This window comes from Trachymyrmex septentrionalis, unplaced genomic scaffold (assembly GCF_001594115.1).
Source record: "Trachymyrmex septentrionalis isolate Tsep2-gDNA-1 unplaced genomic scaffold, Tsep1.0 scaffold40, whole genome shotgun sequence".
NCBI classification, from domain to species: Eukaryota; Metazoa; Arthropoda; class Insecta; order Hymenoptera; family Formicidae; genus Trachymyrmex; species Trachymyrmex septentrionalis.
The window spans coordinates 1,102,659-1,114,618 of record NW_017305569.1 but is presented as its reverse complement, the minus strand read 5'-3'; the positions used below and the strand labels follow the sequence as shown (position 1 = coordinate 1,114,618).

Sequence of the window (11,960 nt, the reverse complement as noted above, 5' to 3'; positions counted from 1 at the left end):
TATATATATATATACATGTATTTTTATTAAGATACTATATGTATGCATTGTATGAGTATATAATAAAAATGTAATTGTTATATATTAATATTAGTTACAGTAACAAATAAACAAAGAAAGGGGCCTTAGAATGTGGTAACTTAAACAGCAAAAAACTTGTGTGTAAAATTCTTTACTTTGTTTAAATTATTCTGAACATATTTTCTACATTTTGTATATTTTTAGAAGTAAGAAAAGTAAACAATAGAATAGTGAATGTAATAAAACACAGGTTTATACAAATATTTAATTCTTTTCTCAATATAAAAAGTACAAGCTTCATTTACTCTAGTATGTGTTTTGTGTATATATATGTGTACATATAAATATAATATTGATATCTTATGGATATTACTGTACAGATTATTGATTTAACATGATTTTACGATTAGTCTGATATCTAGCTTTCAGAAAAGTAAATTTAAGATATACAAATTAGTAACAGAGAAAAAAAGAAGGGACAGAAGAAGACAATTATTTACAAGATGAAATTAATAAAATTTGTCAAATAATATTACAGCCACGTTTAATTACATATATAGAGAGTTACATATCTTTTTTATAATATATATTTTTAAAAAATTGTTATTCGTTTTCATTATCATTGTGACAATTATATGCAATAAAGTGCATGTATATATATTCGCGATTGTATGTTTAATAAAAATAAAAGTATTAAATATCTTTTATATATCTTCAAGCTTTCATAAAATATTTTAGAATATATTTTTAATCATATATATATATGATCAACTGTGATATATTTAATTCATTAAGTAAAAATATAATGATGCAAATAAACTAGTTTCAGCTTTTTCTTTTTTAAATAAATGTACATACAAAGTAAACAAGTATGGTAATAACATGTATAATAAACATGTATGGTAATAAAAAAAAAATTTATTTTTATTGAATGTGATTTATTTCGATAATCACATTTTTAAATGATATACAACTTCTCTATTGCTTAATTATCAATTATCATACAATTTTTTAATAATTTATACATTTTTTTACTATAATGTCAGGTACATTACTTCCTGTACCAAACTTGTGTGGTTTGCATACGTTTAATCTTTTTCTGCAATTGAAGAATACCATACAATAGTGCTTCAGCTGTTGGGGGACAACCTGCAATATTGAAAGTTTATATTATATAAATATGTATTATACATATACTTTTTTAAATAAGAAGAATACAAATATAACTGCAAATTTACCAGGTACGTAAATGTCCACAGGTATTATCCTGTCGCAACCCCTAACCACTGAGTAGCTGTAATGATAATATCCACCTCCATTCGCGCAACTTCCCATAGAGATGACCCATCGGGGATCAGGCATCTGATCATAGATTTTTCTCAAGGCAGGTGCCATTTTATTCGTCAAAGTGCCAGCAACTATAATAACATCTGACTGTCGTGGCGAAGCGCGGAATACCACGCCAAATCTGTCCATGTCGTATCTAGGTGCAGCGATGTGCATCATCTCCACAGCGCAACAGGCTAAACCAAAAGTCATTGGCCATAGCGATCCTTTACGTCCCCAATTCAGTAAATCATCCGCTCTGGCCAAGGCATACTCTGCCATGTTACTGGACTTTTGAAAAGGACTGTATGGCTCGACTTTCGGTTTCTCTGGCAGCTGAGTCTTTGCTTCCTGCACTGATGTCTCCGTAGCCATGTCTTTTGTCTGAACCTTCAATGTAGCAGCAGTAGCAGATCCTGATGCTGCTACATTATTACGCACCAGGGACACCAGTCCCTGAGGGACGTTATCTATAAAAAAAGAAATGAATAAATAAAACGCAAAATAATTTATACAAATAATTAAATTTTTAGTAAATATTATCTTAAATGCATTGACAAGGTTATGATCGGTATTTTAATCGGTTCGAACGTTTCGAAATAAACTATACGACTATGCAAATAAATAAATGCGCATTAAGTTTTGTGATGTATATCAGAGTGCAATCTTATGCAATAGCGCGACATTAAAACGAAAAGTGAGCAAAAACTGAAGTTTGCTTCAAAATGATATCGATCATCCGCGGTTCAGATGTACGCGAAATTTTATTTGATGTGGGATTAAATGCACAATATGCCTAAAGTACATCAGGATTAAGTATTGAGACGGTCATTTAATGACAATTAATATAATTCTTGGTAAAATAACTCACGTGTAACAGAACGAAACATTTTCGACCTCACGTCGTCACGAACTTGATGGCTTGCTGCTACATCGCAGGTTATATAGGCGCATGCGCCAGTTTCTACTAAAAACCCTCAGTTTAAATGGTTGCATTCAGCAGATAAAATATCTTTGCACTGTTATAAAATTCTTTAATATGATTGATTTTGTCTTTAATTCCTCACTGGATCTAAATAAATGTATAAACCAATCATGTTAAAGAATTTTACAACAGTTGCAAAGCTAAGCTGTGTTTAGAATCATCATCTGGATGTCCAGAGTTCTGTCTGTTTAATCCATAGTTCTGTCATCACAGTTCATCTGTTTTCTGTGGCTGAGTGTACATTTTTGGAAACTTAAAGTGAAAAAGGTATGTGTTTGATATTGTCGAAAGTAAGAAAGGGAGTTCTAATGCAGTCTAGTGCAGGAACAAAGACAAACTACCTGTTTATTCGTGTACAACAAGAATAAAACATCTGGATACATCCGGACGGATTGCAAATGGAAATTATAGGTCAGTTGTTTAATTTCAACGGAACTAATTCTAATAATTTTTTCTTTTTCTCCTTTGATAAAATTGCTTAAATAATTTTCTAACAATTACCATTAGAGAAAATGGGTAAATTGTGCGCACCTAAGGGAAATTTATTGTTCTGGAATGATTTTCCAAGTTCAAAGCGATATAAGTATGGAAATAGAAACTATAAACATTCTTCTATCATTACGTAGCCTCATACCGAACAAATTTTCATTCAATAAAGTTGTATTTGGTAAAAAGGAAGAAACGAAAAAATTTCTCGCGCGTCGGGTAATTGTGCACAAAGCTAAAGTCGTAGGAAATGAATGAATTATAGAATGTTGACAAAAAATCAGAAAATATATTTATTATATGCAATATAAATATATATTAAATATATTTTAAGTATATATTACATACTCGTATATTAAGCAAAAATAGAAAACTAATATAATAATAATACACATAGACTTTGACAAATAAAAATAAAATAATAATGCAAAGAAAAAAACGAAAAAATGAGTGCTAGTCACATAGTATATGAAAGATGGGTAATTGTGCGCACTTCAAAACGCTTGCGCACAATTACTCGCCACGACCTGACTCGATATGAAATATGATTACTTCAACATTTCTTAATCAAACTTAATGAATAACAATTTAAAAAACGTACATAATAACATATTTTAATAACGTATGCAATTTTAATCAAATAAATTTAAAATACCAACTTACCACCTTATTTTCTAACTGCTAAAATAACAAGAAAAAATGTGACTTCACTTTTTTGTATTTCTCTGATTAGTAATGTATTTATGTCATATCTTTTGTAGTTTATATCTTAAGAGGACGACCTCCTGCGTAAAAATTTCACCACAATGATGTGGTAAAATCCATTGGAAAAGTACCAAGCCAGGATGCGCACAATTACCCACTGCGCACATAATTATCAGATAATGTTCTTACATGCAGCACAAATGTTGCACAAAAGTTGCAGCAACACTGCTCGTGTACTGTTAGTACATACATTTATCTTTGGAACAAAGAAAAGAAGAATGCGATGTAGTATTTTGTAGAATATTTTATTGGCTCGATTCTCTTGTTTTATACAAAACATCTAACAAACACAGATGCTTCCGGCTGAATTTATTCCGACCTGCCTTTACGAAAAGCGGCTAATCTATCAATTTTGCATCTAATGCACTTGTGTCTCGCAAATTCCCGAAGGGTACGCTACGTACAATGCGATTATCGGTTTGCTCAACAGTGCTCAATGTGGATGCATCTAATGATTAATAAATACTAAGCTAACAATTGGTAAATGTAATAAAATGTAATGTATCTGTATTTATTTTGTATGTGTGTATGTATACATGTATTCGTGTATGTAATACTCAACAACTCTCTGCGCTAAAGTTCAGCCGCGGACGGGGACATGAGGCTAGGCCATGGAAACCGATTTTACAACTCTCTGCGTAACATTTTTTCGCTATATACAAAAACGACCACTAGATCCTTTAATTCGTGTCTGGACGAAGAGCTTCGCGTGTACCATGCACCCTGATGGTCTTTGACTCATTATTTCATCGCCGATGAGTTTCACGTGGCCGCGAACCCATCCTGCATCCATATTACATCATGTCCGATTTTAGGGGACGAAGACACGAAACTTGAGAGGCGACGGCGACAACGCGGATGGCCTCGACAATGTGATATGCCTTCGTAGAGATCTATTTAGCAAAAAGTTTCTTTAATCCATTAATGCCTAAAATTTTATAGATTAATTAACAATTTATTACCGCAACAACAACAAAGTTTCCTTCTTCAAAATTTTTCGTTGAGTTTCGCGCCGACTCAGCGGCTCGCTATTCAGCGAGTGTGTAACCGGACACATCATACATTCTTCTCTGAGAGGGATTTTCCTGACTTATATTCCATTTTCGGTATATCTCTTTATTCCGCGACGAATCGCCGGGTCCGACTGCGTCATTAGGATTTCCCTTACACGCGCGTTATGGAGCACAGCCGAGGATAATTCTGTTTCGGCGTAGAATACTGACGGCACGAACGGAACGTTTGGAGCTCAACGATCTACGACGTCGAGCGACCTATAATAGGCTAGGAGAATGTGCAGAGCATCGAATCGAAGAGAAATTAAAATTATCGGAATGGATATACGTTCGGTTTCGGAACTGCGCGTTAAAGCGTATCGGAAATAAAATTCATAATAAAGATTTCACGTTAACCATAGATTAACGTAGCCATAGATTAATTTCAGCTATCCAATGCGTGTTCCGAGGATAATCTATCTAATTAAAATGTTTTGCAAAATTTGGAGTTTGAGAAATTCTTAAAATTAGTAGAAATTAGAAAATTAGTAGTAAAGTTCTCCACTTCATAAAATTATCGCATCGATTTTTTTTGGAATCGGTAAAATTTGTTTTTTGTCCCAAAATTAATACTCTGCGATCTCCCGCGAAATCATTCCGCTACAAATTAGCGAAATTTTTATTTTTCCTTCTCTTCAAAAAAGATACGTCATGTTTAAAGCTTCATACCGTTAGCCACGATGTCAGTTCAAGATCTGCGCAAATCCGTGTTTAAGGATTTTCAGTCCTTATCAATGGAACATGGTCATTATTTGCATACACTAAAAACAAGAGTCTGTAATAGTTATCAAATGTTGAATGAAATTATTTTGCTCAACATTCGATAGCTATTGGCAGATTCCCTTTTCCGTGTAGAATCTTGGAAAGTGTGCCGCACTCCGTTCCGGAACCGAACCGAATTGGAGATCGCGGTTCGATGCCCTGGATCTAGAGAGCGGTATCGGGAGTAGTGTCTACGGAACTGTCGTCTATGGGATCCCTTGTGTCTGCGATGATTTTGTGCGCCTTTTTCTCTCGTCCGGTAACGCGGAGAACGCGATCTCGCCGTCGCGCGTCGCGTCGGTTGCGGAAATCCGCGTGTCGCGGTACGCGAACGGCTCTCTACGTAGCGTGGAAATAAAAGTGTGAGAAAGATGAATCGTCAAGCGGCTAATGATTCGGCCGACGCATTTCCATGGCCGCGATGTCGTCCACGGAGATAAGCTTTTCTATGGGGATGCACGAGAGCTCGCCGCCGACGCACGATTGCGGCTGTTGCCACCTGGCCTCCCTTTCCGCTTCCTTGGCCTTAAGCTCGGCCTCCCGTGCGCGACGTTCCTTCAGCTTTAGCGAGAAGATCGCCACCGAGCGCGCCCGTTTCATCAGGCTTTGCTTCACGCGCGTCTTCTTCGCCTCCCGTTCCTCCTTCGTCGGTTTCTCCTCTTCTTGACTCGAGATGGTTTTGCTGGAATCCGACAGCCCGCTCGAGTCTTTCTCCTTTTCGGCGAGATAAGACTGCCGCTCGCTCGCTCGATGATCGTGCGTTTCACGAGTTTCACGGGTTTCCCGGGTTTCCCGGGTTTCTCGAGTTTCCCGCTGATGATGCTGTTGTTGCTGCTGGTGGTACTGTTGCTTCTCCACCTTCTCGCGTTCCTTTTCCTTTTCGGGCGAAAAGCGGAACTTCTGGTTTCTATGAGCTGCCGCCCAGGGCGGTGCCGATCTTTAAATAAGGAACTAATGTATTAGCACTGAAATATACCCTTTCAATTCTTCGAAGTGGAATCTTACACTAAAAAGTGAAAATTGAGCCAGTCTTGAAAAAGAGTGACTCAATTTAATTTTTAAGAGTGAGATTTTACTTTTCAGAATGTGCGATTTACTTGAAAAGTTTTAGAAAATAAAAAAGGAATAACATCGAACGATTAAAGGATATGTATAAGAAAAATATTTTCAATGTTAGGAATAAAGAAAATATTCAAAGCTATCAATAAAATAGACGTGTAATCGGAGTGTATTTAATCAGAGAAAAATCATAGTACGTATCCATACAGCGAAGATATTTGCGACAACATTGCTGTAACGTTCTCAATGTTTTACTGCAATATTGCTGAAATGATCTGTGCTGTACAGAATATATTTTATTCCTTGTACCTGAGAAGATCGCTGTCTGAGGAAGAAGCGAGTTCTTTGGAGACGATGCAATCGGTTGACCTGTGCAAAGTTAATTCCTCCTCCCGTCCGCTCACTGCAGCGGCACCGCTAATTTCGGAATCACTCGATTTTCGTCCACCTGGCTCTAAACCTAATCGACGTACCCAATCGACGCCGCCGTGTGGTCCGATGGTCAGATGATGGCCGTATTGATCGTTGGTACCGGACGCTTCCGGTTCGTTGCTTAACCACTCCCTCGAGCGTCTTCCTACTGAGAAACTTTTCGTCAATGCGACCATTCCATGCCTAATGAAGTATTTTGCACGGTTTGCCATGCAGAACCTTTGCGACAGGCATTAATACCATGATGTAAGAAGATTACGATTAACACGTCGTCCGCCTAGCAATTTTATGCCTTATCTATAGACTTTTATCTGTAACAATTTCACATCTTTCCAACAACAACTGAAGTGGGTAGTTTAGTTTTAAAAGTTTTGTGTCTTATACGTTACAAAATTTTCATTATTATAGGCATAATAATAAAATATTATGTAATATAATTAAACATGAAAAATATTAATTGTTTGTTGGCATACTTTCTCTTTTACATTGTTATCTAACTATTTATCTAATAATAAACACGACTCCGAAAATCATAAAGTAAAAAGTAGAAAGGAAATATTGAATTATTGAATTACACAATAACTTTTTACTTATGTCAAAATTTTACGGCATTAACTTTTAGAATTAAAAAAAAAATTTAATCGATCTGATCGTAGCAGAGAGGCAACGTGTTAATTGTTATACTTGTATATGATGATGAAGCGTTACATAAATTTTTCTTATATAAAATCGCAGTTTATGCGCGATTTTATGAACCAAACCTCGTTCGCCTCCGGGTATGGAACATCTCGGCGTGTTACGAATGTCCCGGGTGACGTTGGAATTACTCTCGGGTAAGAACGGACTGGTCTCGCTACTGCTTCCACCGCTGCCGGGGGTTCCGGCCGTAGGTGGTGTTTCCGCGATCCTCGGCACCGACGCGGCACTCGGCGTTGTCGGACCACTTGGTGTGTGGGTGGTGGTCGAAGCCAGGGTCGGGGTGTCCGCCCGACTGGACGCATAAGCAGCGCGATCGGAAAGCATCTGCTCTTCGCTTTCTCCGTCTGCTGGACTCACCACGAATCTCCCTGAGTTCGAGCGAAATTAATAGATGGTAGGAAGAAGGATGTAATGCGACAGGCAAAGCGATTAACACTTTCGTGCTGCTAGAGCGGAGATCATATTCGCGAACAGGATACCGGATAGGCACTCTCTAAAGCTTTTAGAATGAATCTCATTTTGAAGAGTGAAGTATCACCCTTTAGAGTGAGGGTCCACTCCAAGGAATTTAGAAAGCAGATAGTAAAAGCCACTGGATCAGGAAAGATAAAATTGGGGTATGAAGATATTTCAATTTTTACAAAGAAGTCATATATGGAAAGTTTTGTTGAAATATTTAAAAATTTAACAGGCTATAGATCTGAAAATAATGTTGTTAGATCATTAAAATAATTATATATAAAACAAACTTATTAGAATATCAAAACTTTTTGCAACATGTTCATCATGTTTGAATTTCTTATCTAATTATTTTGATCGACCAACACAATTATTTTCAGATTTGTATTTAAGTAAATATTTTTAGTTCTTCCAACAAAATCTTTCCATGTATAAAATAACTTTGATGTATTAGGTGATAGGTAGGTAGTGTACATTGATGAGCATCGGATAAAGATGAATTAAGTACCTATCACTGTCGTTGGTTGTTGTTCCGGTGACGGAGTCGAAGATAGCCTTCGAACTGCCTCGCGTCTTAAGAATTCCACTTTAGCCATCTCGGTGGCGACCCAATGAGGTATATCGGGAATCGCGCAAATAATCACAAATCGAATAGCGAACATGATGTGTTCCAATGCCACGATTAGTAAAATGGTTTGCGTTGCTGACATCTCCGGAAACATTCGTTGCACCTGCCCACTCAATCCGATTAGAGCGCAGTTTACCAAAATAGCGACCAAGCCCATTGCCTCCATGGCGTTCTATTAAAGTTCCAAAATTAATTATTGATTGAACTATATTTGTCTACAATGTGTTTCCTAACTTCGTAGATGGATTTAGCATGCAAAGATATATAAAGAAAAGTTCATTCTATTTAACTTTAACTTTAATTTATGATTATTTTGCATATATCTATTGTACCTAAAATGAATACTTTGAACACTTGTAAAGGCAACATAAATATAATACAACTTAAATATAAATATAAGATTAAATCAGAGATATGGTAAAATCAGATTAAATTTTAGATAAGGCAAAATCAGATATATGTGATAAATATTTATTAAAATTCTCTTCTAACTATTTTGCTAGCTAAATTTATTCTCAAATTTACATTTGTGCATATTATGAACTTTCGAAAATCGTTCTTCACTTACTTGCCATGTACCGATATTCGAGACCCTACGCCCAAAAGGTCGTTGAAGCACGAAACATAATTTGAACGCGTCGCCGCGTAATTCGAGCAAATTCCCAAGTAAAGCGGCCATCGCAGCTAATGGAAATGCAGACGAGAAGAGACAGACGTATCCTAGTTGCGATAACATTTCCAAATGCTCTGAAAACGCCCCGTCATACTGCAAATTGAAAATCATTATTTATTAAGCTTAGGCAACATATTTTTGTGATTATTATACTGTATATATTTTTTACAAGTTATTTATATATAAATTACAAAACTTACTCAGAGATAGTCTTAGATTAATTTTATAAATTACATTACATAAAATGTAGTATATTTCTTGGTGAGAGCTTTTACTCCGCTATAGAAAAAGCAGTTATTTTATTGTTTCTTTTATATGAATATAAAGAGTCTGCATATTTATATATATTAATATCTATATTATGCTAAAAAGATAAGATTTGTTAGTTCTGTTGCATATATTGTTTAAATATATTGTTTATGTATTGTCAATATTTGGCAGTAAAATAAATAATGCAAGTTTATTTAAAAGATAACAACTTAATAAAAATGTCTGTTTAATATGATGCTAACAAAATACATTTATATTTAGTATATATTTAGTTTTGCCTTTGAATAATGAAAACACTTATCGTGTTTTGGGCGTGAATCCACGTGCACACATTAAAGAAAATGAAACTTTGCTAAAATACAAGTTGAGAACACGAGGATGCATGGGCTCTGCGTGATAAACCATAGAGCTCTGTTCCTTTCGGTCACTCTGCATCATTTAAAAAATGTAAAATATGTAATATTGAAAGATGTATAGCAAATATTTTACTTAAAAAATTAATACTTGGAGCTGAATAAATCTTTTTATAACTTTTTTGTAATTCGAAACATAAAATATAAAACTTTTATTATTTTTTATTAAATACTTAATAAGATTGAGGTTTATATAAAAAAGTAATATTTTGATCGATTAATAATCGCTACAACAATGCATTAAAAAAATTATTTAATTATTAAATTTATACTATACATTTTACATTTTTAAGAAAAATCGCGATTGTTTGTGACAGAAAGGATTGATTTTTAAAGGATGAATGTGATATTACCTTCCTGGTCGATACCTGTGCGTCGTCGATGGAATGGGTATGAAACGGGATAAAAATCATTAAAATTCTGCAAAAAGAAACGATCTACAAACGCAATGTGACATTGATATTGCTATTAATAGTTTGGCTCAGTCGTCATGCAATATAGAATGCGAAGAGTGCAGTCTGAAAAGAACGGACAGAAAGGTCTTAGGCGAGATAAATGGGTCGATTTACGATACGACGCGTTCGATTCACTCGCAGTTTTATATAACACCCTCGAAACTCAAGGAGACCTTGACGGGGCGGCTGAAACATCTATTAAGCATAATCTTGATAGAGAGATGCTTGATAAGTCCTTCCTTATTTTTATATATCTCTATATACATTATGTTTTCAATTGTGAGTGGTTCGAAGGACGATATGCGTGTGCGGTGTAGTGTTCCCAGAAAAACGAAAGATCTATTGGCTAAATCTAGACCAAACCTTGAACGTAACGTCACTAAGTAGAGAATTAGTGGGATGCCCTACTCTGTAGAGGGAACTCTCCAATTCTGCCTGGCTGACGTTTCGCGGTTGCTTCGTTTTGCCGCTGTCAGGTCGTTCGTCCTTTTCCTCGGTGTCCTTACCACCCTGTACCTCTTCACCCTCCTGGCCTGGGGGTGGCCGTGCCTCGCTAGGACTCAAGGCCCCGAACAGTTCGAAGCTCAGCCGTGCCAGCCGTAGTTGCTCGATGAGGTATGGCACCGCGGATTCCTTCAGATTGCCGATCACTTGACGAGCTATGAGTAGAGCCGCCAATTGCTAAAACGGAAATTTATGTTCTTATATGATTATAACATATTACAGGAAAGTTGAATCCTCACCTCTTTGAGTCTCTCTTGATCTTGAAGATAGAAGGCGATGTAAAACAGCGATAGGAAGGAGTTTACAAACTGAAACTGAAATATAGGATAGTCGTTGCAGATTATCTGAAAATCGCAGTGGCGTTAACACACATACATTATATATACAAAATGCACATAAAAGAGCGGTTACGAAGGCTTGTGTTGTATAAGATTATTTTAAGCGTAAGCAAAAAAGTGTTCTTTTGCAAAAAGAATGTTCATGCAGCGACAGAGACAGCCAGAGCAGGCACTTCTGCTTTAAAACAAAAAGCTTAAAGTCTACATTGTATTTTTCAAAATGTCCACCTCTAATGTACGATAACTTTTTTCAGATATCGAGTTAATTTTTATTTAATTTATTTTTATGTTTATTTGCCGCAATCGCAGATTAATGTATAAAATTAGATTAATCTGAGCAGTGAAATTATTTTTATTTTTAGTCATAAAAAATTTTATAAATGAACAAGTATTAAAAATTCTTATCTTCAATACATTGCGTTTATATATTTTACACAGAATTTATTGTGTCATATTCAGAATTTAAATATATCATGTAAAAATAGTTATAAAAGAATAACTTGAGATTAAAAATTATATGTATATAAGTTTTTTCCATAAGAAAGTCTTTCTATTTGATCATTTACACAGTATTGTATAATGTATTCAATGAATTGTGATATAATGAATAAAAAAGTGATTGTAGTAATTATG

At 35.4% G+C, this 11,960-nt stretch overlaps 2 protein-coding genes across 5 annotated transcripts in view; both read right to left on the bottom strand.

Moving 5' to 3' along the window:
* Positions 1 to 1,010: 1,010 nt before the first annotated feature.
* Positions 1,011 to 2,308, bottom strand: LOC108751004 (NADH-quinone oxidoreductase subunit B 2-like). Its single transcript, XM_018490923.1, has 3 exons — positions 2,219 to 2,308; positions 1,260 to 1,817; positions 1,011 to 1,170 (listed from the first exon to the last, which is right to left on the bottom strand). Exons 1-3 carry the CDS (start codon positions 2,235 to 2,237, stop codon positions 1,073 to 1,075), a joined length of 675 nt encoding a protein of 224 aa, XP_018346425.1. The 5' UTR covers positions 2,238 to 2,308; the 3' UTR covers positions 1,011 to 1,072.
* Positions 2,309 to 3,835: 1,527 nt separating this feature from the next.
* LOC108750974 (anoctamin-8) overlaps positions 3,836 to 11,960 on the bottom strand; it is a 21,585-nt gene continuing 13,460 nt past the window's right edge. The window contains exons 10-16 of one of the 4 annotated variants that reach the window (XM_018490857.1): positions 11,229 to 11,303; positions 10,849 to 11,166; positions 9,243 to 9,440; positions 8,555 to 8,846; positions 7,650 to 7,955; positions 6,766 to 7,036; positions 3,836 to 6,334 (exon numbers count right to left, since the gene is read on the bottom strand). In XM_018490857.1, coding sequence (XP_018346359.1) covers positions 5,785 to 6,334; positions 6,766 to 7,036; positions 7,650 to 7,955; positions 8,555 to 8,846; positions 9,243 to 9,440; positions 10,849 to 11,166; positions 11,229 to 11,303 — 2,010 coding nt within the window. In that variant the 3' untranslated portion in view covers positions 3,836 to 5,784. The remainder of the gene's footprint in view (positions 6,335 to 6,765; positions 7,037 to 7,649; positions 7,956 to 8,554; positions 8,847 to 9,242; positions 9,441 to 10,848; positions 11,167 to 11,228; positions 11,304 to 11,960) is intronic. The other 3 variants (XM_018490858.1, XM_018490859.1, XM_018490860.1) reach the window with 3 other exon arrangements.